This window comes from Neofelis nebulosa, chromosome 16 (assembly GCF_028018385.1).
Source record: "Neofelis nebulosa isolate mNeoNeb1 chromosome 16, mNeoNeb1.pri, whole genome shotgun sequence".
NCBI lineage: Eukaryota > Metazoa > Chordata > Mammalia > Carnivora > Felidae > Neofelis > Neofelis nebulosa.
This window is the reverse complement of record NC_080797.1, coordinates 17,545,310-17,573,226: the sequence shown is the minus strand read 5'-3', so window position 1 is coordinate 17,573,226 and position 27,917 is coordinate 17,545,310. Positions and strand designations below refer to the sequence as shown.

Here is a 27,917-nt window from a genome sequence, read left to right as displayed (position 1 = left end):
AGGAGCAGAAGTTTAAATTTTAATTTTGATGAGATCTACCTTAATAAATTTCTTTCTGTGTGGTTACCTCTTCCTGTGTTCTTTATTTTTTTTTATTTTTATTTTTTTTTCAACGTTTTTTATTTATTTTTGGGACAGAGAGAGACAGAGCATGAACGGGGGAGGGTCAGAGAGAGGGAGACACAGAATCGGAAACAGGCTCCAGGCTCCGAGCCATCAGCCCAGAGCCTGACGCGGGGCTCGAACTCACGGACCGCGAGATCGTGACCTGGCTGAAGTCGGACACTTAACCGACTGCGCCACCCAGGCGCCCCTCTTCCTGTGTTCTTTATAAGAAAGCTTTGCCTGCTCCCACGTGGCAAAGATATTTTCCGTGTTTTCTTCTAGAAGCTTTATAGTTATAGCTTTTATGTTAGGTTTAGAGATCATCTTGAATTAGGTTTTGCTTATGGTATGTGATGGAGAGCACCGAGGTTCGTTATGTTGGATTTTGCTTGCTGGTTTTTTTTTCTGTAGCACTATTTGTTGAAAGGACATTCTTTTTTTGAATTTCTTTTTAATGTTTATTTATTTTTAAAAATCTTAAAAAAAAATTTTTTTTTAATGTTTATTTACTCTTGAGACAGAGACAGAGCATGAGCAGGGGGAAGGGCAGAGAGAGAGAGGGAGACACAGAATCCCAAGCAGGCTCCAGGCTCCGAGCTGTCAGGACAGAGCCCGATGCAGGGGCTTGAACTCACCGACTGTGAGATCATGACCTGAGCTGAAGTCAGATGCCTTTCCGACCGAGCCACCCAGGCGCCCTGATGTTTATTTATTTTTGAGAGAGAGAGTGTGTGAGTGGGGGAGAGGCAGGGAGAGAGGGAGACACAGAATCTCAAGCAGGTTCCAGGCTCTGAGCCATCCGCACAGAGCCCGATGCAGGGCTTGAACTCACAGACCGTGAGATCATGACCCGAGCCAAAGTCGGACGCTTAACTGACTGAGCCACTCAGGTGCCGTGGTGTTATCTCTTTCTTCTTCTTTTTTTTTTTTAATTTTTTTTTAACGTTTTTTTTTTTTTTTATTTTTTTATTTTTTTCAACATTTTTTATTTATTTTTGGGACAGAGAGAGACAGAGCATGAACGGGGGAGGGGCAGAGAGAGAGGGAGACACAGAATCAGAAACAGGCTCCAGGCTCCGAGCCATCAGCCCAGAGCCTGACGCGGGGCTCGAACTCACGGACCGCGAGATCGTGACCTGGCTGAAGTCGGACGCTTAACCGACTGCGCCACCCAGGCGCCCCTTAACGTTTATTTATTTTTGAGACAGAGAGAGACAGAGCATGAACGGGAGGGGCAGAGAGAGAGGGAGACACAGAATCCGAAACAGGCTCCAGGCTCCGAGCTGTCAGCACAGAGCCCGACGCGGGGCTCGAACTCACAAACCGTGAGATCATGACCTGAGCCGAAGTCGGACGCCCAACCGACCGAGCCACCCAGGCGCCCCCCTTTGTTACCATTTTATTTTTATTTATTTATTTAAAAAAAAATTTTTTTTCAACGTTTATTTATTTTTATTTTTGGGACAGAGAGAGACAGAGCATGAACGGGGGAGGGACAGAGAGAGAGGGAGACACAGAATCGGAAACAGGCTCCAGGCTCCGAGCCATCAGCCCAGAGCCCGACGCGGGGCTCGAACTCACGGACCGCGAGATCGTGACCTGAGCCGAAGTCGGACACTTAACCGACCGCGCCACCCAGGCGCCCCCCCTTTGTTACCATTTTAATGTCTGTAGGATCTTAGGGATAACCCTTCTTTCCTAATATCTTTCCTAATTTATGCTCTCCGTCTCTCTCATCAGTCTGCCTCTGAATTTATTGACCCGTCGGTCTTTTTAAAGAACGAACTTTTGCCTCATTTTTTTTTCTTTCTGTTTTCTATTTCCTTTATTTCTGTCCTTATCTTCATTGCTTCCTCCCTTCTACTTACTTTGGTGTATTCGTCAGGGCCCAGGCAGGAAACAGAAAACCACACCACACCAGTAATTTGAACAGCAAAATGTAATACAAAGAATCATCAACAGGCAAAACCTGGCTAACGACGAAGAGGGTAAAAAACGATTCTGAGGAACATAGAGCCGCCCGTAGAGAAGGAGCTGCTTTTGGGGGAAACACAGAGGGAAGCCTGTGACATTGGGTTTGGCAACAGTTGCTCGGAAGGGACACCGAAAGCACAGGCCACCGAAGAGAAAAGGAGATAAATTGTGTTGCACCAAAATCGAAAACTTGTGTGTGTTAAGGGAAGCCCTCTTCAGAGCGCAAAGGCAATCCCCAGATTTTGGAGAGAGTCGCAAACCATCTATCCATAAGGGATTACTAGTTAGGATATATAAAGAACTCCTACGATGCAACAGCAAAGAAGCCAAACAACCCAATGAAGAAACTGACAGAGGACTGGACGTTTTTTCCAGATAGACATTTCCCCAGAGAAGACAGACCAGATGCCCGGGGGTGGGGGTGGGGGCTCAGTCCGTCAGCGTCTGACTCTGCGTTTCGGCTAGGTCGTGATCTCGCGGTTCGTGCGTCCGAGCCCTGCATCAGGCTCTGTGCTGGCAGCGCGGAGCCTGCTTGGGATTCTCTCTCTCTCTCCTCTCTCTCTGCCCCTCCCCTGCTCTCTCTGTCTCTGAAGATGAATAAATAAACTTCAAAAGAAGAAGAAGAAGAAGACGCAGGGACGCCAACAAGCCCGGGAAAAGACGCTCCGCGTCACTAATCGTTGGAACGATGCAAATCCAAACCGCAGTGAGATACCACCTCATCCTCAGGAGGATGGTGACCCTCCAGACGGCAGAGACGAACGTGCGTGGGGGACGATGTGGAGACACCGGAGCCCTCGGGCACCGTCGGCGGGAAGGCAAGGCGGTGCAGCCGCTGTGAAAAGCAGTATGGAGGTTCCTCATAGACGTTGAACACAGAATTCTGACGTGAATCCGGCAAACCCGCTTCTGGTCGTGTGCCCCGAAGGGCCGCGAGCAGGGTCTGGGGCAGATGTGCGTACACGTTCATAGAAGGCGGTGGTTGCTGGGGGCTGGGGTTAGCGTTTGAGGGGTACGGGGTTTCAGTTTGAGAAGACGGAAAGTTCCAGAGATGGCTGATGTTGATGGCTGCACGGCCGGGTGGATGTACTTAAGGCCACCGAAATGGGTGCCTAGATTTGTGAAAACGGTGACTTCTGTGAGAGCCATGGCTGTTTCACTGCACGCACGAAAGGAAGGACTGAGCCTCTGGGGCTGCGGGAAGGTACCTGGGAAGGAATGAAGAACTGGGGGCACCGGCCCTGCCTGCCTCACTTGGTCTGGGGTCCAGGCCTTGCTGGAGAGCGTGTGGCAGCCTCCGAAACCCCGGGGCCTCCTGGCGGCAAAACGCTCTTCCCAGAGGGTGTCGACTGGCTGGCAGAGAAACTTCTGGAGGGTGTGGGCAGGCTGGAGCTGGCCCACGAGAAGTTTTCCGGGGGGGCTGGCGCACAGGAAGGGGCCTCTGGGTGCCAGAAGAAGCCTGCAAAGAGGGAGCACCGTGCCGCTCAGGCGCACGGGGGCCAGGAAGGGAAGCCTCCCCCTCCTCTCCCTTCCAGCGTCGTGTGTGTGTCCGCGTGCGTGCAGAGGAAATGATTCACACCCAAGTGCAAAGGTGGGGGTCAGAGCAGGCAGCCCAAGGGTTCGAGGAGCCCGGAGGAGGAAACGGGGGCGGGGGTGGGGACAGGAGATGCAGCGGATCCTGGAGAGCCGCCTTCCGCACCCCTAGGAGGCCTGGGGGGGAGGTTTCTGCGAGCCCGGGACGAGCCTCGGGCACGTTTCTGAAGTTCAGTCTTGTTCCATGAAGCCCGGGATCCTTTGACATGAAAGGAAGGAAAAGGACTTCCCCTTGGGGGTGTGTGTGCAAGTGTGTGTGTGTGTGTGTGTGTGTGTGTGTGTGCGCGCGCGCACATGTGAACACAGCTCTCATGTCCAGTTTTTCTATCTTCCTGACCCCCATGCTGCGCATGGAGGGGCGTGTGCACATGCATTTGCACAAACACACACACGCACACACACACACAGTCAGGGGCCAGCAGTCCTACAGACTGTACCTAGGCCTGGCAGGAAACCGGACTCTGGGAAACTTCAGGCCCCACCTTTGGCACAAAACTGTGCTTTTTGTTGTGTGCGTTCAAGGGAACAGAAGGTGGGGGTGGGGGCGGGACAGTTGACGTGCAGGAGGGCCAAGTTTGCCCCAAGTGCCCCGTGCAACTGAGGGCCCGTTTTGGCAGCTTGTGTCCCGAGCTTGGGGAGACGGGGGTACGGGAGACACATCTGTGCCCGGGGAGGCTCGCACGTCGGGTCGGCCCTTCTGGCGCTCCGGGCCAGGATCGCGGGGTTAGCACAGGAAGGAGCCTTGGCCAGCATCCCGCCCAGTGGCTCCCCAAAGTGGTGAGTGCAGGCGGCTGATTCAGTTGTCTGGGCAACGTGTGAAAATACAGGGTCCGGGCCTCCCCTCTGAACCCCTAGGTCAGATGAGGTGCTGAGTGTGAGGGGGGAAAGGGGGCCCCGCGGCAGGTGCCCTGTGACCGTGGGGCGTGGGAAGATCTGCAGAGACTCCCAGACCGAAGCTCCGGGTGACCAGCCGTGCGGCCTTGCCGAGGAGACAAAATAGCGGATGCAGCCTCTGGCTGCTCTCGGGTGGGGACGTTGGCCAGCGGGCCATCCTCGCTCAGGTCCTGGACGGGTCTCGAGGCCGTCGTGACAAGTGGCCACGAAGCGGGGGTTCAAACAGCGGACACGTATTCACTCGCGGTTCCAGAGGCCAGAAGTTCAGAGTCAGAGTTGGTTTCTTCTGGAGGCCGGGAGAGAGAGGCGTCCCCGTCGTCTCCCTGTTTCTGGTGGCTGCTGCTGGCCTTCCTGGGCTTGTAGACACCTTGCCGCGGTCCTGCTCCTGCTGCACGTGGCTGTCTCCCCCGAGCGCCTCTGTCCACAGCGCCGCTCCTTTCTCTTACAAAGACACCTGTTCGTTACTGGATTTAGGGCCCACCCTGATCCAGGACGCCCCCATCTTAATTCGATCACTTCTGCAAAGACGCAGTTTACAGATAAGGTCGCTTTCACGGTCCTGGGCGTTAGGGCTTCGACAAACCTTTTTGGGGTCTCAGTTCAAGCTACAACAGGCCCTTATCTGCAGACGGGCCTCTCCAGGGCTCAGCCGTGAAGGAGGTTGTGGGTGGACGAGTGAGAGCCCCAGGGTGGGGGTGGGGGGGACCTGCGTAGCCAGGGCTTGGAGCAAAGTCAGGGCAGGGGAGGGGAGGGGGCTGCGGGTTCTCTGGACAGGATGCACCGAAAGAGAAGAGCTCTCGGGACACCTGCCTGGCTCAGTCAGAAGCGTGCGCGACTTGATCTCCGGACGGTGGGTCCGGGCCCCACGTTGGGTATAGAGATTACTTGGAAAAGGGAAAGAGAGCTGCAGTCACTGTGTCCGAATAGTTGGGGGGGGGTGTCACAGAGAAGGACGAAAGGACTTAGTCTGAGTTCCTCCCCAATGCACAGCTGGTATCAGAAGTACAGCTTCACTCGTTACATAAAGAGGCGCTTTGCCCACAACCTGGATCATCTGACCGTGGAGCAGGCCAGTTCGCCAAGTAGTGAGTTCCCCATGCCTAGAAGTATTCAAGCAGGGACCGTGTAACGACTGTTCAGGAGACCTGGAGAGAGGACCTCTGAGGTCGAGACCAGGGTTCTGTTATTTTTACGAGGACTCGAATTTCAAAATGTAATGATGTTGGGAACATGCCTAAGAGGGGGGCCCCTCCGCTCAGGCCCTCCACATTCTGCTCTGTCTTTGGGGCTGGGGACCGGGCTGGGCTCGATCCTACAGCGCTTACCCCCACCCCGCCCCGGCATCTGTCTTTGGCTGTCTCTGGTTCCTACGGAAACAGGGCCTCCGCCTGTGGCCCACCTGCCTGAGCCCAGACGTCGTCATGAAGCAGACAGTCACACGTGTGCGTGGACACATGCCTGTGTGTTGCACATGGGGGTCCCTGGTGCCGGGCCCCAGCATCTGCCGCTCTCCCGGGTCTCAGGCAGCATTCGAGAACACCGGCTCTGCTGCTTGCCATATGCCAAGCTCTGTTTTAAGCACGTAGTAACACGTGTCGTGTTTTGAAAAAGTTTTTTGTTTTTGTTTTTTTTTTTTACTTATTTAGCAAACCTATAACGCTTGTTTTTGTGCCAGGCACTGTTCCAAGCACTTTACCCGTATTAACGCATCTCCTTTTTTAACGTTTATTTATTTCTGAGACAGAGAAAGAGAGACAGACACGGAATCCGAAGCGGGCTCCAGGCTCTGAGCTGTCAGCACAGAGCCCGACATCGGGGCTCGAACTCACGCGCTGTGAGATCATGACCTGAGCCAAAGTCGGACACTTAACCTACTGAGCCCCCCAGGCGCCCATAAATTCCAATGTATTAACACATTTTCATTTCATGGTGATCCTTCAAAGAAGGTAATGTTCTCCCCATTTTATAGATGAAGAAACTGAGGCACAGAGGGGTACAGGGACTCGCCCAAGACCTGCCTCTCTCCCTTATGCACACTCACACCCATTCAGACACGCTCTCACGCAGTTGCTCTGGGGTGGCTATTCATTCCCCTCTGACATGACGCGGGTCTCTTGAACGGCCAGGGCCCTGGTCAGGGTCTGGGTCTCACCTTGGCCTTGTTCTGCTGTGGACATTGAGGGGCATTCCTGTGGCCTCACCCCTGTGGTCTGGCCCATCTCCCAGGAGCTGGATGTCCCCCATGGCCCTGGCCCAGCCGGGAGGGAGGGCTGAACGACTCATTCCTCCCTGGAGGTCGAGGTCAGGTTCAGACCCCCTCCGGCAAGCCCCTCCTACCACCGCTCTGCTGGCTGCTCCCGGGCCCAGGCTCCTGGCAGCTGTCAGGGAAGGAAATGACACTTGAGCCTCCGGGAAGCTTTGGGAGAAGCAGGTGTGGGACGTGCGCCTCCTGCCGCCATTTCCCTGCCCCTGAGGACGGGCGTGGGTGAATGACCACTCGAACATTGCCCCGGGGAGTACACAGGCATGATGCCAGCTTGTCACCCATCTGTCAGCGGGGAACTGGTCTAGTCCTCCGGGCTGGCCCCCCACCCGACCCGGGCCGGTGCCGGATGCCCACAGACATTGTCGGGTCATCTCGCCGGGACCCGGCGTTTCACAAGGAGGCTGAGGCTCAGAGATGTTGAGAAACTGGTCCAGACGGCTCAGAGATGTTGAGAAACTGGTCCAGACCCCACCCTGCTAATAGCTTAGCTGAGCCGGGATTTCTCATGCGAGCCGTGCGACTCGAAAAGCCCAACTTCTTCCTATAACGTCAGGCCCAGGAAAGGATCAGGATGTTTTTCCATGAGCTGATCTGTCAGGTGCCCTGTGCTGCCTGGCTCGTTGTAGCTGCTCAATAAAATGCCGAACCGACGGGCGGGTGCTCCCCGGTTGAGCCGCAGGGACTGAGAGCTAAGGGCTTTGACCCAAATGCCTGCCTCTAATCCTTTGCCCAGCGTCTGCCTCTGGGGTATGTGACCTTGAAAACAGGGACCCTCCCGCCGTGCCTCGGGCGGCGTCTCGGAGTGGAGTGGCGTTAGGAGAGCAGCTGGGGATTACCCGCGCCCTGTGGCTGGCGGGCTGGGCACCAGATTCCTGGCACGGATGTGTGGGTGACTGTCAGCCACCTGTGTGCGAAGAGCTGCGCGTGTAGGGCTTGTGCAAACGCCCCGCCCCCGCCCCCCGGCACAAGCCCCCTGGGCGGCTGCCAAGATTCTGCTCTGGAACCTTGGCCGACGGGGGGGGGGGGGGGGGGGGGGGGGGTCTTGCCTCGTGTCCTGGCTGTTGTGGCTGTGGGTTTAGGTCCCAGGGCTGTGCGCAAAGAGCCCTGAACGCGGATCGGTGGGTCATGCATGCATTTGCTGCTTCTAACTGGGACAGCCTAGGCGGAGACCCCGTCCCGTGCACGGTGGCTGCGGCATCTGAAGGCCCTTCCACGGTGAAGGACTTAACGTAGGACCCACGCATGCACGGTGGGGTTTAGGGGCACTAAGGCCCTCTTCCTCCCCGGCAGGGCCCTGCGTGCCTATCCTCAGAGGCAGCATCTGGATCTTCGAGTAAGGCCGGGTGGGGGGGGGTCCCCCTGCCGGGGAGGGGCGTTCCTACACCGGGACGCGATGCCATGCACGCAGGGGCTCCAGCGTGGGTGGCCAGGACGGAGGTGCCCGGGAAGCCCCTCACCCGGCACAGCCGGGTAGCATCCTGGCCCCATTCACGCCTGGTGAACGCCCGTCGTGCGCCACATGGCGCCTCCCGAGCATCACAGGGGCCGCGCACCAGGCCCGGCCTCCGGTCTGGGCTCCCTGGCCTCTGGAACCTTCTGCGAGGACTCGGAGCCAGAGCCCCTGCTGCCCTCGATTTGCGTTGAGGTCCATGAGGATGGGCGTGGGGGCGGGCCGCGTTCACGTGCCAGCTTCTCCACTGACGCCTGGGCCTGGGCAGGCTCCCGCCTTCCTCGCGCCTCTGCCGTCCGTGGAGAGATTGGGGGACGGAGAGGCCCCCTCGTGGCAGTTTCTTCGAGGATTAAAGGGGGTGATGGCGTAGGTGGTAATTAACAGTAATCGTAAGTGTGATAAGTGTAATGGGGTGCAGTCACCCGGCCCTCCCTCAGGAAGCAGCTCCTCCCCCTTCTGGGATCTTCTCTGTCCCTCCTTCCCCTCCTTCCCCTTCTCCCCCTCCCCCCCTCCCCCGCCCCTCCCCTCCCTCCTCCTTCTGTTCTTTCTTCTCTCCTTCTTCTCCACCTTCTTCCTCTTCCCTCTTCCCTCCCCCTCCCCCTCCCCCCTCCTCCCCCCTCCTCCCCCCCTCCTCCACTCCTCCTCCCCCTCCCCTCCTCTCCCTCCCCCCCTTCCCCTCCTCTCCCTCCCCCCTTCCCCCCCTCTCCTCCTCCCCCTCCCTCCTCCTCCCTCTTCCCCCTCTTCCTCCTCTCCCTCCTCCCCTCCTCCTCTCCCTCCTACCCCTCCTCCCCCTCTCCCTCCTCCTCCTCCTCCCTCCCCCCCTTCTTCTCTTTCTTCCCCTTCTCCTTTCCCTCCTCCCCTCCTCCCCCTCCATGCACTACCACTAACACTACACTTTGCTGTCCCCCACGGCTCCCTCCATTCCTGTCTTCTGTCTGATTCTCCAAGTGGGGACTCCAACACAGAAAGGGGCTGTCCCCCTGGTGGGCTCCCGCAGGATTGGCTGCACTCCTCAGCCTGCTTCTCTGTCCCCCTTTGGCCTGCCGTGGGCTGGGGCACAGCCTCAGGGGACACAACCCCAGCAAGGGGCTCCGGGACCAAGGGGTCAGGGCCAGGACGGAACCCTGTGAGGAGAGGGGTAGGCGCCATGGGAGGGGAAGCTAGTGAGACAGTCACTAGTGCTTTATTTATGACTGAGGATGTTTGCGGGGTGACCGGAGCATAGCTGAAGAAGCTGTTGGCCGGCTGTCCAGAAGTGTCCGCTGGGTGGCTGGACCAGGCTGCTGGGGGAATGCTCCGGGCAGGCAGACAAGGAGGGCATGGGGGCAGAGGCTGACGTTTGCTTGGCATTGGTCGTGTGCCAAGCACTGAGCCCAGGAGGGCGGGAAGGGTGGCTGGCCCCCACCCCCCCACCCCCAGAACCTTCCCAGGTGCACGTGGGGAGAGGAGAGTCAGGACTGAGAAGCAAGAGCCTTTAAACCTCTGAGGGACACGCCCAATAAACATCCCTCTTTCGATCTTCAGAAGGAGACAGGAGAGGCATCCAGGCTCGCAGGCTGCATTCTAGCACGGGCTCTGTTCGGCGGGTCTGCCCCCGCTCCGACAGCTGCCGTGGCTCCCTGTACCCCCCTCCTCCAGACGCGGATCGTGAGGGTTGTCAGACGCGCGGCGGAGCCGGGAGCAGTTTACGGTGCCCACCCACACTCCTGTCCCTCAGGTTCCACCGCTGACACCGAATTAGGCTTGCTCTGTCACCTCTCTGTCCATCTGTCCATCCTTCCGTCCGCCTGTAGGTTCACCGTATTGTTCTCTCTGCTGCGTTTCAAAGTAAGGCGTGATCACCCCAGTTGCCCGCAGAGGATCATCCCACGTATTCTGGTCTCACTCTCAGAATTTCTCACCGACTACCCACTGCTTATGTTCGGCCGGGGCCACCCATCCCGCAGCAGGGGCGCGGCGGGGGGAGCTGGAGCCCAGGCCCCAGTCCTGGCTCTGTCGTTAACAGCTGCGCGACACTCCGCAAACCATTCTGCTCCTCTGGGTCCGGCTACAGACGGGGCCCCGCTAGACGTTATAGGTAATGAGAGCTACCGATCACCAAGTTCCCATTTTTTTTTTAAATGCTTTTTTAACGTGTCTTTATTTTTGAGAGAGGAAAGAGAGACAGAGCGTGAGCCGGGGAGGGGCAGAGAGAGAGGGAGACGCAGAATCCGAAGCGGCTCCAGGCTCCGAGCCGTCGGCCCAGAGCCCGACACGGGGCTCGAACCCACGAACCGCGAGATCGTGGCCTGAGCCACAGTCGGACGCTCAACCCACCGAGCCGCCCCGGGCGCCCCTGCCAAGTTCCTCTTTCATGCCAGACCCTTACTGTCACCAATCCCTTCAGTCTAGACATTGTCGTTCCTAACATACGGGGGAGTCAGTGAGGGCTCAGAGGGGTGAAGTAACTTGCCCTGCGGTCCTGCTACCCGGCGAATGGCCACGCGGCTCTGGACCCAGCCGTGTGACCCAGCGCCGGAGCCTCAGCCCCCGGCCGCGCTCGGAGGGCGTGCCCTGTCCCTGAAGTGGCCGATTCTGTTCCGTCCGGCGCACATCTGACTGTTGGTGTTGGTGACCTCTCAAGACCTATCTCAATACAGAACTTCGCAGAGCAGTCCCCAGGCTACTCTGGGCCTGACTTTTCGGTGTCACCTCTGTCTGATGTTGCTGCTTGTCCTCTGCTAAGCTCGCACCTTTACGTTCCCATTCCGGATACCAAAACAAGCAAACAAAATAAACCGTGGGCGAACTAGGTGGTTCATTGTGCTCTGACTCTATTTATCGTATCAGACGCTGCCAGGGGCTTGGGGGCATAAAGCCTAAGACCTCTGCCTTGTCTTCAAGGAGCTCCCAGACTGGAAGCAGGACGGGTACACGCCGCTGTCAGTCAGGGAGCCGTCTGGCTGTGTAACAAAGAGTGAAACAACAAGGCTTGTGCAAGAGAGAAATTCACTTCTCTCCCTCTTCCCAGTCCAAGCGTGAGCAATCACGGTGGCCCAGGGCAGCGGGGACACGGTGTGTCCCTTCTTTGCTCCTCTGCTATCCTCAACGTGCGGCTTCCATCTCACGAAACGAGGCGGTTGCCCCGGCTCCTGCCATCACATCTGCACTCCAGCTACGGGAGGGGAAGGGGCAGGAGTGTCCCGAAAGTTAGACACTTCGGCTCCCCTCCTGCGGGCCAGAACCTAGTCACAGGGCCACTGCAAGCAGCAAGGCTAACTGGGAAACGTATTCTCTCGTTGGGCAACCGTGTGCGCAGCTGAAACTTTTGTCACTATGGAAGAGAGGGAGATTAGAGGTGATGAAGGGCACCTAGGGTCTGTGCCACACACACCACTAGCCCCCTTTGCACGTACAGAGTCGGTGGCCGGTCCTGTGGCAGGGATCGCTCCGGGGAAAGGCGAGATTGGGGAAAAGTGACGTTGGCACGGAGCCTGCACGATGCGAGGGGCTTCGGGTCAGGAATGGCCGATGCTGGGCATAGGTGCCACCAGCCTCCTGTCCCGAGGCTGGGGCAGACGTCGTCGCTCGATCATCCTAGCCGTCTCTCTCCCTGAGCCCCCGTGCAGCCTCGCAAACCTGCCTGCCTCACCCCGGTGGGCCGGTGACCGGGTTGGCTTGCCGGGTGAACCCCACCGGCCGCGGCTGTTTTGTGCCGCAAAAGGGCACCGTAGGCGCCTCACTGTCCCCAGAGAAGGAGAAGAACCTGGGGTTATGTGACAGTTAACGGCTAGCGGCGCGCGCGACCCTCGCCAAGCCCGTGCTCGGTCACGTCGTGTCGGTAGCTCGAACCCGGCCTTGGTGGGGACCATTTATATCACGGCCATGGGCGAACGTTATCAACCAGGCGCCCCCCCCGCCCCCCCCCCCCGCCCCCTCGCCCCAGCCACCGGCCACCAGGGCAGGTCGTTAAACATTTAGCCGCAGGCCACTGCTTTAGCCCGGCCTGTTATCCTTTGGTGACAAACGTCTTCCTGCAAGGTTTGCATACGGACCTCTGTTGTCATAGGGGGTCCGATCGCACAGCGCTCGCTTCCTTTTGGAGATCCCGGGGTCAGCGTTCCGAACGTCTGTTCCTCCTGCTCAGAAGGAGGTTCGGGGGCCCTGCTGGATCGGCACCGGCTGCTCTCGTGTTCCGGATGACCGTAGCTGTGCGGGTGGGACGGGCGCCAGGGAAGCCCGTGTGGTTCTGAGGTCGTGGGTTCCCCGATGGGACTGCGGCGCTGGACGATTCCTCGACCGACAATCTAGATTATTCATGACCGAGGGGGAGCCTCTGCACCCCGGGCCTCGCACACGCCGCCGGCCTGGAAGACCACACGTGCCCCGTAGGCTCCGGCGGTGGGGTGGGCCAGGGGCCTGGGGCGTGTGCTGACATCTGGTGAGTCGCTGGCCTTGGAATGCCCGCGGTTACCTCCTCGGGAGCGATGCCCGCGGGACCAAAGGCTCCCCTTGGGTCTGTGCGCCCGTCTGTTCTCCACTTGTGCTGTGGCTTTGGCCAGCCGGGCGGATTCCCTGCCCCGCCCTGCCCCTGGGGCTGTGCAACTCCAGATGTGTGCTCCCCTGGGCAGGGATGGCGGGCCCGGGGCCAGGTCTGCGGCCACGTGGCTGGAACAAGCCCCAGAGATCCAGACTCCACGGTCTCTGGGACCAGTGTAGACGTGGCCCCCTCTGGGACATCCCCACCCTGTCCACGAGGTGAGACGTCTGTCTCTGCTGGAGAGCAGCTGTTAGGAGGAGGTGGCCCATCTGGCCGGCAGGGTGGCGGGGCCCCCGACACGGTGATGCTCATCGCTTCCTTCTTCCTCTGGCTGTGTCCTTTTCCGTGGCAGGAGAGGACTGTCGCTTCCCCAGGCTGATTCTCTCTTCCACGAGCCCCACCTCCTGATGTCTACCGCCTGGCTTCCTCCTCCAGCCGTCCGGGGTGCCCGTCACTGGGAAAACCCACAGGAGGGTCTGGGAAGGAGTCCCTCCACCCAGGGGCTCCAGGGAGGCTCCTCAGAAGCGGCACCTGAACTGAGTACCTGAAGGCTCGAGAATGAGCCGGGCCGAGGAGGGTGGGAGGGCCTCCTGGGCAGAGGGAACGGGAGAGAACAGGCACAGATCTGTGACACTGGCTTGTCCGGGACCTGGCAAAGCGGGGCGGGAGCAGAGAACGTGGAGACGCACGGGGACAGGAGGCAGGAGCGGCTGGTGCAGACAGAGGGCCTGGGACAGCCTCGCGGACCCCCTCGCCGTATTCAGCAGGTGACGGGTCACGTGCGCATTCTAGAAGGGGTGCCCCACCGGCAGCTTCGAGTCAGGCTGGGAGTAGCGGGCGCCCCGAGCAGGGAGGCTGGCCTGCAGCCTGCACGCTTCCTCCCTGGAGCCCGCAGCCAAGTGCACGAGAGCGCCTGAGCGTCAGTGTTAATGAGGGACTGTGATGCCCCAAAGCTGCCTCTGATTGGTGCCGTCCCAGAGCACCAGGGCGACAGCATCTTGTTCCTGTCCTCCCTGGCCAGGTCCACATTGGTTCGCCCCTTCAGCTCCCCATTTGCAGGGATCTCCAGGAAGACTGTCCCCAAACGGGCAGGGCCACACAGCTGCCGGGGTGCCCAAGGAATCAGAGACACCTAGGGGCCTTCCGCTTGCTTCAGGGGCCCCAGATGTACAGTCGGGGGGGGGGGGGCCTCTGTGCTGGGCGGCAGCCTTTGTCCTTTGTCCTGGTCTGTCTGCTCACAGCCCGGCCAGAGCTGGCATCCCCCTGGTCGGGGCCCTCAGCCCAGCCTTGTCATCTTGGCAAATGACTCACGCTGGGGGTTGGGGGCGGGGGGAGAGCACCAGGCGGGGTGTGTTAACAGCAAACCCATTACGTCCCCGTCCCTGAGGTCACTTCACACGAGGGACAAATGGTTCATTGAGGTTGCTGTGGCTGCCGGCCGGCCCCGGCAGCAAGGGCGGTGGGGAGACTTCATTATCCAGGAAAGCAATACCAGATTGTCGGGAGGGGGCCCAGCCGGCCTCCCTCCGCCACGGAGCCTTCTGTCCCCAAGGCTCTGGGCCAAGACCGAGAGGGTGCGTCTCAGGTACGCTGGGGCACGGGGGCCACCCTCCCCCCCCTCGGGGGTCACGCCGGGCAAGGGGAGCAGCTGGTGGTACAGAACCCCCTCTCGGTTCGTGGTGGGCAGGAGAGGGTGGAGAACCCCGCCCACAGGGAGCCCCGTGCACGTTTTGGCTACTGACGCCGGTCCCTTCGTCCGCCAGACGTGCTCGAGTGTCTCCTTCGTGAGCTGGCTGTCTCCTCCTTTTCTTCGCCGTCCTTCCGTGGAGGTGGAGGGAAGGCGACACGTGGTCCGAGATGCTCAGTGGAAGCAAGGAGGCCCGGGCTTACCCCCCGGGGGGGAGTTCTGGAGCCGCCTCCGGCTTTGCAGCCCTGGGCTTACAGGCTGGCTTCTGGGGACGTTTCCCCGCGGTGACCGTTGGATGGAAAGCCAGTTCTCTTCCAGGTCCCGGAGCAAGCCCTGATCTTTCCCTTGCTTCTGCAGTCAGGTTTCTACCTCTGCTAGGGATGCGTGAGAGCTGATGTCCCCCTGGGAGCCCCCTCCTGGGGGGCCGGCGTCTCAGCCCCTTTCTCGAAATTTCTACGGCCATCTCTTTTTTAAGCAGCCCCAACTGGACGAAGATAGAGGAGGCAGCTGAGAGGCACTGAGCTGCCCGTCACTGGAGGTGGGCGCAGGGGCGTTGAGGGGGCGGGTACGGAAGGGGGATCCCAGCAAGAGCTGTGCACGCCGCGCGTGCCCCGGAGACCCTTGGAAAGGAGGGCGCAGAGAGGAAGGCTCCCCCTTTCCTGCCCTTCCTGTGCTGACGGCCGCCTCTCCGAACGTCAGCGCGCTTTCCTCCCACCTGCTGGCCGTCTCCTGGGCAGCGGACGGGGACACTCCCCAGTCCCAGGGCATGTGGCCGTAGTCCACGGTGGTAGGCGGACGGGCGGCTCCCTGGGGACGACGTCACCTCGGTCACGGTGGCGACTTTAAAAATAAGTTTGGCCGCAGAGGGCCTGCAAGTTGCCCTTTCTTCTTAGCTCGGATCCTGCTCAGATTCTGTTGTCCCTGCTGACGTGGAGCTCGGGCAGGCCGGTGACTCAGCCCTTGTCCCCACGCTGCCTCCGGCCGCTGAGCCCGCAGAGCAGGGTGCCTGCTTGAGAAAAGCTGCGAGGAGGTCGGGACACCGAGGGGACGGCCTGTCCTCCCGGGTGTGTGGCCCAGTCAAGGTGTCCTGGCAGCCCCGGGTGGACGGCCGCTTGCTGCTTCGAGGCTGGGTTGGTACCAGGCCGGCCACTCCTTTGAGGCCCCTTGTGTGACTCTGGAGCCACCGGGAGGGCAAGGGGGTGCCTCCGCATCAGCCGGGGCGCGTGGGATGCCGTGTGCCCCAGCCCGTCTCCGAACCTCTGACCTCAGACGGCTGCTAGCAAGTTGGGGACTTCAGTCCGTCCCAAAGCCCTGTTTGGGGGGCCAGAGTAGCAACGGACCGTATAAAGAGGGAGCAATCAGGACTAAAACATCAATCGCCTTCTTCCTCCTCCCGCTTCCTTTCTGGGTGCTAACTCACCAAGCCCGCGGTGGGGGCCCGGACGCCTGGGTTTGCCAACCGCAAGCCCATCGGATGGGCCGAGGAATAAATGATGTGCCTGAGCCACAAGCTAGGGTTCGGCCGGCGAGGAGTCGCCTTGGAGGGTCACGGTTTCCCACGAGTCTCCTGTCCCTCCGTGCGAGCGGCTGCTGCCCCTTCCTTGGCTCCCGTGGTCCCGGTGGTTTTTCATGTCACTGCAGTAAAATTTACAAGTGAAACTGAAAACGGCGGGGCCGCAGGCCGAGACAGACCCTGGACGTGGGAGCACCTGTCAGCGGGGCTGGGGGGCTGGGGCGGGAGGCCTGAGAGCCTGCCCGGGGCCTGCAGACCAGCCGCTCCCTCCGGTGACTCGAAAGCCTGAATTTAGGAGGGTCCTACTTTGTTTAGAAAGCTCCCTGCCTCAGAGATAAGGCCCAGGCTGCTGTGGTCAGGGTTCGCTGTAAATTTTCTGAACAAAGCAGGCCGGGGCGATAACTGGGGAGTCTGGGGAACAGATTAATCATGTGCTAAGAAAACGGCATTCCCCTTTGAAGTGAAACCTTCTGGTTGCATTTAAGCAGCCGGGCAGATGGTGTAAGGGTGTTGTGTAGCCTACGCACTGATTAAATGTCAGCTGTACCCACAGACGGGCTTCACGGGAAGACTCAAAATCGGGCAGCCTGAGAGACTCCGCGGCCCTAAGCGTGGCCGCCGTCGGGGTCGCGGGGCGGCGGGAAGGGAGATGGGGTCCCAGAGCCTCGGGCCGGGTGCAGACGTCGCCCTGCCTGTCATCCCGACCGCCGAGCTGGGGAGGTCTGCACGGTGGCCGAGTGACTTCTGAATGTCCCCTCTGCCCCGCTGTGGGCTGACTCCCTGTGAGGAGTCACCGCGACCCTGCCGTCCCGCGAAGGGGACTGAACTTTGCCATTCCAAAGTGATTGGATGCATTCTCGGGGAGTCCCCGGTAGTATGCCTGGAGGCAGGGAAGCAGCTTTGTCAAGCGGTCTCCTGGGGGGACCCTGGGATAGTGGTTCTGATATTTAAGACAGAAATGACAGACAGGGAACCAGCAGCAGGGGGGGGAGACCTAGGCGGGGAGACCTAGGGGATGCTCTCCGGGCAGAACAGCTAAGGCAAATGTCCTGGGGCAGAAGGCAGTGTGGAGGCCAAGGAGTAGGCAGGGTGGATAGGGCGTGTGGGACCTTGGCAACCCAGGGAAGGAGTTTACACTTGTTTCTAAGTGTGAACAAGGCCATGGGAGGTGACGTCATCTGATCTTAAAGCCTCCTTGGGATCTGGATGGAGGGAAGCAAGAACGGAAGCCAGCAGGTGGGTCAGGAGGCTCCACAGGAATGCAGGGCGGAGAGCGACGGGGGAGGGGGGGGGGACAGCCAACTCTCACGTTCTGAGCTATTTCGTGAGCTGGTCGTTCGACGCAGCCGTTATTGGAAAACTTAATCACGCATCACATAAAAAACAGAACTTACTATCTTATGGAAGATACAAAACAAAAACTAGATGTAACTGACTGCTTAAAATTAAATTACCCGGAATTACCGTATGATCTGGCAATTTCACTTCGGGGTAAATATGCAGAAGCATTAAAGAGGAACTCAGAGATATGTGCATACCCACGTTCCGTGCGGCGTTATTCACAGCAGCCCAGAAAGGTGGGAGCCGCCCAGACGTCCACTGATGGATGACTGGATAAACACAGTGTGGTGTGAATGTACCTACAATGGAACATTGGCCTTAAAAAGGAAGGAAATCCTGACAGACGATAACACGGATGGGCCTTGAGGACACTGTGCTCAGCGAAATAAGCCAGGCACAAAAGGACCAATACAGTAAGGCTTCACGTGGAGGACTTTCCCCAGAGTAGCCACATTCACGGGGACAGAGAGCAAGACGGTGACTGCCATAGGCTGGGGGCACAGAGGGGAAAACAGGGGGTTATTGTTTAATGGAAATAAGAGTTTCGGTCTGGGACGACGACAGCAGTTCTGGGGGTGGTTGATATTGACGGGTCTACAACAGCGTGATGTGCTTTAGTGCTCCTAAAAGTGGTTTAAGGGACGCCCGGGTGGTTCGGTCGGTTGAGCGTCCGATTTTGGCTCAGGTCACGATCTCGCGGTTGGTGAGTTTGAGCCCCGCATCGGGCTCTGTGCTGACAGCTCGGAGCCCGCTCAGAGCCCTCTCTCTCTGCCCCTTCCCCCTCTCCCCCCCATCTCTCTGTCTCTCTGTCTCTCTCTCTCTCAAAAGTAAACATTAAAAAAAAGTGGTTAAAACGATGAATTTTATGTTATGTGTATTTTAGCACAGTAAAAAAATGCGTTGCCCCGTTAGGAACAAGTTGCATTATGAAATCATCCATTAGACTTATATAATAGGAATTACTGACAAGTAATCGCATCAAAGACAAAGGTAATGCATACATAGTACCCACACTTCCTAAGTATTTTTTTACACTTTACTCTATCCTCCGTGTTCTGGAAGTCCGCAACTTGCCTTATCTGTAGGTAGGAAATGCTATGCGGTGTTAAATGCCAGCAGGTTGTTAAACATTAGGGTTGCTCCGCCCGTGTTGGGGGCACTTGAGGTTAGAAGCAGCCTGGCCTGCAGATATCTTGGAGGTGGAAACTCACTGATGGCCTGGATGCGGGGGTGAGGGAAACAGAGGACCCGAGGGCGATGCCCGGACACTCGGCCTGAGCCGCTAGGTGGATGGTGGAACCATTTACAAAGATGGCGACCTGAGGGAACCTGGGAGCCGTGGAAGGTCCGGCAGCCGATGGGTCCAAGGCTCTGGAGCTCGGGGAGGCCCTACTGTGCTCCGGGCCCAGGCAGAGCTGAGACCATGGGCCTTCGCCCTGGTCTATGAGGAAACAGATGGTCCACTTAACAGGGTGTCCTGTCCAAAGGCCCAGGGCGGGCGGGCAGGCACAAAGCCACTGTCCTCCCTCTGCCCCCCAATCCCCACACGGAGCCCGGGGTCATGGATACTGACTTCGAGCCAAACGGCTGTTTCCTCCCATCGATTTCCTCTCTCTTTTTCCCAAGGCTCATCCCACCGGGGCCTGACCTGTGGGGTTTCTCTTCCCATTTCCAGAAAGGCCTGAACTGGACTTCGTTTCACACCTTTCTTGCCCATCCCTGGCCCCCGGGTGTTCTTACTAAAACTTGCTGCTTGCTGTCCTACGTGTCCCCAGCCCCCCCAGTCCCCCGAGGACTGCCACCTGCCCGGCAGCGTTCCTGACCTACAGCAGGTTTTGGGGAGGCGCCGATGGGGCCAATGTCCGTAGAGTGTCTGGGGGGCCACGATTATAAAGGACCACACGCGAGGAGCTTAACACGGCAGAAATGTTGTCTCTAACGTTCTGGAGGCCAGAAGCTGGAAGCCAAGGTGTCAGCAGAGCCTTGCTCCCTCTGAGGGAAGACTCCTTCCTTGCCTCTTCTAGCCTCCCGGGTCCCAAGTGTTCCCTGGCTTGTGGCCACCTCTCTCCGGGCTCTGCCTCTGACTTGCCATGGCCTTCTCTGTATCACCTCCTTTTTTGGTCTCTCATGAGGCCACTTGTCATTGGATTTAGGGGCCAGCCTAACCCAGGGTGGTCCTATCTCGAGATCCTCCCCTTAATTATATCAGCAGAGAAGCGCATGCCAGATCAGGTCCCGTTCCGAGGTTCGGGTGGGCGTGCGTTTTCAGGGCACCCACTATAGGGTCTCACGGTGGGGGGACCCGTGAGGTGGGTGGACCCTCCGGTGTCCCTCTGGTCACACCTTCCCCTCGGGCCAGGCCTACAGACGGTCTTGCCTTCTCCCGTGGTCTTAGAAGAGTGCGCCGTGACGGAACGCGGAGGCCTTACAGTTCTGTTTTTCTTGCCACCTTTCAGCTCACCGCCCTCTCTCTGCCGCCGCCACCTTTCTCTGCCCAGCGTCCCCGCCAGGACGCTGGCCTGGACCGTTCTGCCCCGAGGAGGGGGCTAGGGGCCCCTCACCTCCCCATAAGCATCGGGCCTCCTCAAGTCCTGGAGCTGCAGGCTGGACACAGAGATCAGAGGTGATCACAGGCAGGGCTGAGACAGGGCCAGATGGATGATCCAAGCTGAGAAAGAGAAGGCCCAGCAGCGGGCCGGATGATCTTCGAGTTTGGAGAAGGTGCTTATTACGGGAAGGGTGGCGCCCAGCTGTTTCCCATCTCCCCTGAGGACAGAAAAAGGGAGGCACTAAACGATGTACAATTAGAGCAGCTGGTTAGATACAAGGGTGAACTTCCTGGCCGGGAGTGTGGCCAAGCGCTGGGTTGGGTTGCTGGAGGGAGTGTGGGGAATCTCCTCACCTGGAGGTGTCAGGGTTTGGCAACGGTAGCCCCAGCGGTTAAGCCGAAGGTGGGGTGGGGGGGGGGGGGCGGCCCGGATGGGCTCCCGAGAGCTCGGCCCGTGCCCCCGTGGGGCGCTTTCTGGCCGCGGAGGTCGCTTCCCTCCTGCCATTGTCCTCTGCGTTCCCACAGGGGAGCGTTTGGGTGAGGCGGACACCCTGGCCGGGCCCCTCGAGGAGATAAGCCTAAGCCTGCTCGGCTCCGCTGTGAATGGAAATGAATAATGCCCAAGAAGCCGCCCCTGTGCCAGTCTGGTGGTACTGGATGCCAGCTCTCCGGGAGAACAATCACACGGGTGTGTCTGCGCTCGCCAGGTGCTTTTTATAAAAACGCTGGCGAATAATGCCGTGGACCGGCATCTTTCCAGGGGCCCGTGGGCTTAGCCCGTGCCTCACGGGCGGGGGACCCCCAAACTCCCAGACGCGGGACGGACAGGTGGCCCAGAGGGTTGGAAGCGCCCAGGGCTGGCGTGGGAACCATCGGGGGGCCATTAATGCCGCTGGTGACTCCGGTCTTGAAACCCGGGCTCCCGGGCAGATGACGGGGCCTGCGCCTCCGAAATGTCTGTGGTTTTGCACTTCCACATCCACAAACTCACTTAGTTGAAAACAGTTCAAAATATCCAAAGCATGAGGGAGGGAGTGACCGCTTTTCTTTAAAAAGAAAGGACTTGATTTCATCTCTTTGATAAAGGCCCCCCTGAACCCGGCGTATTCTCTCCAAGAGGTGGGGAATGACGGGGGTGGCAGGCGGGCCTCAGCGGATCTTTCAGAACCAGGGGTGTAGGGGCTGGGAGAGGAGTGGCAGTCACCAACCTGAGACCCAGGATGAGCTCTCGGGCGCTCAGATGCCACACGGAGGGGACGGTGGCCAGCCCGGAGGGTGTACTGCCACCCGGCCTGACTTGGGACAGAGATTCTGGGTCTAAGATGACAAGGGGGAGAGTGGACAGGAGCGCCGGACCAACCAGCCAGGGCAGTGGAAGGGAGGTCCCCTCCGCTGTAGGTGCCAGACCTGGAGGGCCCGTCCTGGTCCTGGGGGCTCTGTCGTGTTGCTTCTCAAGTTCCCAGCCTCCTGGAGGACCTGCCTGCGCATTGAATCGGTGTTTGGGAATGGATGGGGAAGTGCAGAGGTTGTGTCCTGGAGGGCAAGGCCCCGCCCTGAGGTCCAGAGGAGACGGGGAGACCCCTTGCCTCCCATTCCGGAACCCCTTCCTTCAGATCCTGTGAAATACCTCCGCCTTACCAGGGGGAAGACCGGGGTCTACGCTGGGCCACCAAGCAGGCCCTTAGTGTGGAGGCGGGGGGTGGGCACACGTCCCTGGCCGACGTGGCCCGGGCGCTCCTTCTTCCCTGCCCCACGCCCCCGGTAGACTGGCACCTTTTCTGTCACCCCGGGGGTGGTCGGGTGGGGGTGGGGAGTAGCCGGAGGGCCGGACCTCTCGCCTGGCCACGTGACTCCCGCGCTCGCCCCTCGCCCCGCGGCTCCGGGCCAACAGGCGGGGGTCCCGCGGCCCGCCAGCTCCGGCGCTTAACCCTTGCAGGCGCTGAGCGCGGGAAGGCGGCGGCGGCGGGCGGCGGTGAACTTTGTTTGGCTGCGTAAATAAAACCTCCCGCAGGAGGAACCCTGCGCCCCAGGGAAGGGGAGGAATCTCTTCCCCCCCTCGGCGCCGCCCCCGCGCCGCCGCCCGGCCCCCACATCCGCCCACATCTGGCCGCGGCGGGGCGTCCGGGGGGGAGGGGCCGGGCCGCGTCGGTCGCCGTCCCGGGGCGCGGGGCCAGGCGGGGCGGAGCGGGGCGCCGGGTCGCGCGCCCAGGACTCGGCCTGTCCCCGCGGCGGCCGCTCGGGCCCCAGCCCTCCACCACCCCCACCCCAGCCCCAGGCCTTGACGGGCGGGCGGAGCAGCCAGTGCGAGCCGCGGAGGCCGGGCCGGGTGCGGGAACCTGATCCGCCCGGGCGGCGGGGGCGGGGCGGGGCGGGGGCGCGGGGAGCCGAGGCCCGGCGCCCGCCCGCCTCCCCCATTCATTCAGCCGAGCCCGGGGGCCGAGGGGCGCGGGCGGCCAGCTCTGCTCGGCGGGAGCGCGGGCGCAGGGCCCGGGCCTCCGGGGCGCTTCCTCGCCGCCGCCCTCCGCGCGAGCCACCATGTCCGACCCCGCGGTCAACGCGCAGCTGGACGGGATCATTTCGGACTTCGAAGGTGGGTGCCGGGCGCGCGGAGGGGCCGGCGGGACCCCCGAGGGGGCGCCCTGCCGCCGCGGCCCCCCCCTCTCCCCGGTCCCGCGCCCTCGTCGCCTACGTGGAGGACCCGGTTCGGGGGACCGCGCGCCTCGGCGGGCCCCGCGCTGCCTCCCCGCTTCCTTCCTTTTATTGTATCTGCCCGAGCGGCGACAGCCCCCTCGAGGGCTCGAGGGGCGCCCGCGGCACCGGCCCGGGCGCGCGGCTCCCTCTCGGGGGTCACTCGGTCCCCTCCCTCCGGCGCTCCCCCGTCGGCCTTCGGGCCCCCGCGGCCCCGCGGCGGGTCGGGGAGCCCGTCCCCCGCCCCTGCGTCCTGCCCCGGGCGCTGCCGCCCTCCCCCACACCAGCTTCGGGGGGGCCCGACCGAGTCGAATTCCGGCTGGGGGAGGCCGCCGAGCGGACACGGCCCGGGCCGGCGGGGTCTAGAGGGGGGCGCCCCTGGGGCCCCCATCGAGGCCTGGGGACACCCCCCCCCTTCCGCCTCCTGGGGAGTTGGGGCCTGCGTGCCGGTAGGGAGCGCCTTTTGGTCCCCTCCCCCCTTCGGGGTTTACAGAGTGTGCCGAGACTTAGGGGGCTTTGCCCTCCGAGGGCGCGGGGCTTCCCAGCTCCGACTCTGTGTGTGTGTGTGTGTGTGTGTGTGTGTGTGTGTGTGTGTGCGCGCGCGCGCGCGCGCGCGCGCGCCTTCGTGCGTCCTCGTGACTGCCTGTGGCTCTGCGTCCTGCGTCCTGGGGAGTAAATAAAGCGGTCGGGAGGGAAGCTCACACAATAGTCTTCGGCGCTCCCGGGGCCGGATTTCTGAGGGGCGGGCCTACCTCTGCTGGGACCTGGAGCCCACGCCCCTCGAAGGGGCTCCCGGCGGCCTCCGGCGGAGTCCTCCGGTGGGCCCGGCCTTGGGGAGGCTAGGCTGGAAGGAGTTTTGGACGTCCGGGTGCCAGGCCGAGCCTGGAGGTCGTCCAGCCACCGGGGGGCAGAGCCAGGGCTGGCATCTGAGTGTCCGGGGCTCTGCAGTACTCATGTTCCACCCGGGGTCAGCCGCGTCTGCGGGAGCGCTCCTGGGGACCAGAGTCTGGCTGGATCCCGAGCAGAGCCCTAGCGGCTGTGATTCGGGATGGGGTCTGGGCTGGCTTGAGCAGGGGTGTCAGGAGACAAGAGGGTTTGGGGTCTAGCGGCCGGCACACCCTTGCGGAGGACGCGCCCGCTGTTGGCTGGCTCCGTAGTGGGAACACTCTTGTGATTCTGGCGCTGAGCACCGGCGGAACTAGGGGAGTTCCGGTTCAGCGGAGCCATGATGGCTTATACCCTGCTGTTTGGACATTTCGGGTAGCGTGCTCATACTGGGGTGTCCCCACGTCTGCTTGCCCAGAGCGTAGCTCTCCTGCAGCCGCTGCCTTGGGACTCCCACTGTGGCACTTAGGGCGTTTCATCTCCTAAGTGTCCTGGTGGCAGAACCCGCCCCGTCTGGAGAAGGCTGCCCCCTTCAGGCCCCGGGCTGTGTGTACATTCGCCTGGTGGCCTGTGGGAGTTGGGTTGGCTTGCGAGATCCTGAGATGAAAACGGCCTGGCCAGGCAGGCTGGGATTTCTGGGGCACAGCAGGGTTCCACGGTAGCCCCGAGGCCGGATGGGGAGGCGGAGACTTGGGGGTGGTGTGGTCCTACAGCTGTTACAGCACTTCTGCCTCGGGGGTCCCCACGTGTAACTCCATCCTGACCCCGACCTGCCCCATCTGGAGATGCGGGCCGCCTCTGTGCTGCCTCCCAGGCGGCTTCTTGACCCTCTCGTTTGGTCGGAGACAATGGCCTCATTGAGACCAGCCTGCTGCGACAGTTGGCGGTGTTGTGATTCCAGGGGGAGAGTTTTCGCTCTTAGGGACTCTCCGGTTCCGTGTGGTTCCGTGCGTGCACCAGTCCCCTTGCTGTGTGCTCTGGGCAGTCGAAAGTGCCCCGAAGGCACAGGAGTCGGTGTTAGAGCCCTCCCGGCTTCCGAGTGGAAGCGTGTGCTAGGGCCGTTCTCGCCCAGCTCGGGGACGGAATGGCCTCCCTAAGTGCCCCCGGAGCTTGGAGGGGAGCGGGCGTTGGCGACCGAGCCTGGGGTGGACGGCCGTGGGCCAGGAGCCGGCAGAGGAAGACCGTGGAAGACCCAGAGCTGCAGTGAGTGATACAATCTGGCAGAGCCCCGGCTGAGAAAGGTCGCTGTGGAGGAGGCAGACCTTGGGCGAAAGTCGGAATTCATTTGCGCGAGGAAGGAGAAGAGCATTCGGGTTCCGGGCGGCAAAGCAGAAGTGGGGGAGGCCGGAATGAGCCGACCCATTGGAGAACAGGGCACGAGAAGGGGCCCTTTGGAGCGGATCGGAGGGCCAGGCGTGCCCGCCGGGAGTTCGGACGGTCCTGGGGAGGGAGGCAGCAGCGTAGAGCCGGGGGAGCGCCGGTGTGTGTCCGTGGGGCTGCCCACGTGCCATCTGGGTTTCCGCAAGGTAGGACGAGGGGGGTGGGGAGGGCACCACCGGCCCCGCAGCAGTCGCTGCGCCCCGATAGTTCCGGGGCGGTCGGAGAGGGCAGGTCACCAGGCACGTGCTCGCTGCCGAAGAACAGAAGCTCCAGGGGCCGCCGCCAGATCCCGGCCGGTCGGGAGCCGTGGCGATGCTGGCCGTGGTTTTCGGTCCTAGCAGGCTGGAATCCTGCGGGGCGGCCAGAGGGCCCTCGTCGGTGTCTTTGGGAGTTTGGAGCTAGTGAGCCGTCCAGGCCAGGGCAGAGGGGAAGGCTCCCGTTGTGGGGTGCCGGGCGGGTGTCCGGGGCAGGCAGAGAGCTGCCCCGGGTGGGTGTGCGGGGTGTGCGGATCTGCGGATGCCCCGTGTCCAGGGCACGTCTGCCCCCTGCCCTGGGCGGCAGCACCCTTCTCTCTTTGGCTCTGTCACCTGGTGGAGGTGAGGTGGGGATTCAGCTCGTCTTCTGTCGTGGATGTGTGTGTCAGGTTCGCGTCTGCCCCGGGCACTGAGGGGGCGGCAGTGCCCTTCGTGGGCGTGCACCTCCCACCCTGGCCTTTCCTTTTTGAAGGGTGAACTCAGAGCTCTCTGGAGGACCCCATATAGGGGCAAGAAAAGGATTCTGTGTTTTGCTCTTGTGATTTTTTTTTTTTTTTAGAGAGTTTTGTTCCCTATCCGCCCTCCCCCCCGTGAAAGTAGGCCTGGAGGTGACCTCAGCGCCCCAAGCGATCGGGGGGGGGGGGGGGACAGGAGGGGCGGCTCCGTCCCCGATCTCGCTCCGGGTCGGTGGACGGAGCAGTTGGACAGGCCGTTCTCGAGTGAGAGCGGGGCCAAATCTGTTATCGTGAAGGCTGTTACGGCTCCGGCCTTTGTGTAACAAAGCCCTTCGGAGTGCCAGCTGCTGGCCTGTTTTCCTCAGCGCTGTTTGCTGCAACCGTATTTGCATGCGGTAGAGGAATCCTGAAAGTGCTTCATGTTTGCTGAAACTCGGTGCGGCCCAGAACCTAGGTGCTCCGGTCCCACAGCTGTGCTCTGTCGCCTACGGGTTGCGTCCGCCCTTCCGGATGCCTCGCCGGACGCCTGTCGGGTGGAGGACCCTCCCAGACGCGCCCTGGAGGCTCTGGGCCCAGGAGAGCGGGCTGGTGGGGGGTGGGGGGCTGGGGGCAGGGAGATGGGACTGCGTGGACCAGCCTGCTCATCTGGGAGCCCAGACACCCTGGACGGCTGGGTCCAGGTGCACCTTTCCTCCCAGAAGGACGAGGCCCGTTGCTTGGTGACGGGTGCAGACCTGTCCCTGATTAATGCCTGTGGACCTCTTGAGTGACGGCGCACCCTGCTTTCCAGCAAGACTCGAGGCCTCCCGGGAACGCCACCTCCCTGCAGGTCGCACCTTTGCGGCGGGAGGCGGGAGCCGCGCGGCGGTGGGGTCCCTCACGTGGGCTGGAGGAGCCGGGTCTGTGGGATTTGGCCGGTGTCTGTTCTGCAGCTGCGAGGGGCGGCCCTCTTGGGGGTCCCGCTGCCACCCGCAGCACTGGCCTGGTGCTGTCTGCATCGGGAGCAGGGGACCGGGCACGCCCACCGTCTTCGTCGTGAGGAGGAGAGCAGACACGCACGCACGGGGTAGCAGGAGCGTCTCTGTCACCGGCTTCCCCGCCCGGCTGAGCGTCAGACCTGGGCTGGGGGTTGGAGTGGGGGTGGGGGGAGAGGCAGGCGGGGCAAGTCGGGGTCCACAGGGGGCGGGCCTTTGAGAGAGCCCACGTGGTGTAATGCTGCCGTTGGAAGCACCGGGGAAGCGGCCGAGCCTGAGCCTCAGTTTCCCCTCCCTGCGAGCGTTGCCCTGGGGTTTCGGCGGATTTGGCCGGCAGCACTGGGCACAGGTTCTGCTCTTGGGGGTGTGGTGGGTGCCGCTCTTGGGGCTGGGGGGTGGGGCGGGTATTTGCAAGAGGCAGGTGGGTGTGGGCGCCTGGGTGATGGAAGGTGCTTCAAGGCCACCGGCGAGGGCCAGTCTGGTCCCCCCGGGGGTGAGGCCGGACATCGAGGTCAGCCTGCAGACTCATCACGCCTGTGGAGCCCGCCCAGGCTCCCTCTGGTTCCGGCACACGCTCAGGCTGCTGGCCAAACCAAGGGAGCCCCTCCTCTGGCCTGGCACACCTTCCCTCCGGGGTGCCACCGCTCTCTGCCTGTCAGGGTGGAGGCTGGGGTCACGTGGGCGGTAGGGCTCCTTCCCTGGAGAGGTCACCCGGCCCCCTCTGCCGCCTGCCACCCCCGAGCACCGCAGGTGGGTGGACCCGCGGGCCTGCCTTACAGCAGCGACATGGCTCGTGCTGGACCGCCTCGCTGAAGACGGGCAGGGGGGTCGGGCCGCCAGCCTTCCTCAGAGGTGGGCGAGGCGGGGAGCCTGTGTCAGGGAGGGGACGTGCTGGCGGGGGCGTCCTCTGGGTCCAGTGGCCCTGTGCAAGTCCCGACTGTGTGTGGGCGCTGAGCTAGGAGAACGGCCTCATCTGGGACCGAGGGGGGCGGTGAGGGCAAGCCGAGGGCACGAGGAGCCTGGGCACAGGACGGGGGCCTGGGGGGCTCCCCGGCCTGGAGAAGCAAGCCCACAGCTCAAGCTCCCGGGGCGGGTGGCGGACACACGGCCGGCACGGTGCCCAGCACACGGTGCACACTCGCTCGGGCCACGTTTGCGGAGGAGGCTGTCTTGCCGGCGGGGGGCGGTGACACGGTGGCCCCCGCGTGAGGCGGCGGTGGCTCCAAGGCAAACCCCGACGTACAGACGGCGTACCCGCCCCGCAGGAGCCGGGACCTCTCGGCCCAGCAGCCGTGGCCCCAGCCTGCCCCTCGGTGCTGTAGACTAATATCCTGGCACTTGCAGGGCAGAGGGGGGCCCCCTCCTCCTCCTCCTCCTCCTTGTGTGCCCCG

At 61.6% G+C, this 27,917-nt stretch overlaps 1 protein-coding gene across 4 annotated transcripts in view; it reads left to right on the top strand.

Moving 5' to 3' along the window:
- SEPTIN9 (septin 9) overlaps window positions 1-27,917 on the top strand; it is a 148,850-nt gene that overhangs the window by 35,686 nt on the left and 85,247 nt on the right. Inside the window, exon 1 of one of the 4 annotated variants that reach the window (XM_058704507.1) lies at window positions 22,060-22,480. The exons of the other annotated variants lie outside the window; for them this stretch is intronic. Within the exon in view, the coding sequence (XP_058560490.1) occupies window positions 22,426-22,480 (55 nt within the window). The 5' untranslated portion in view covers window positions 22,060-22,425. Of the gene's footprint in view, window positions 1-22,059; window positions 22,481-27,917 lie in introns of those variants that run through there. 4 annotated transcript variants of the gene reach the window in all.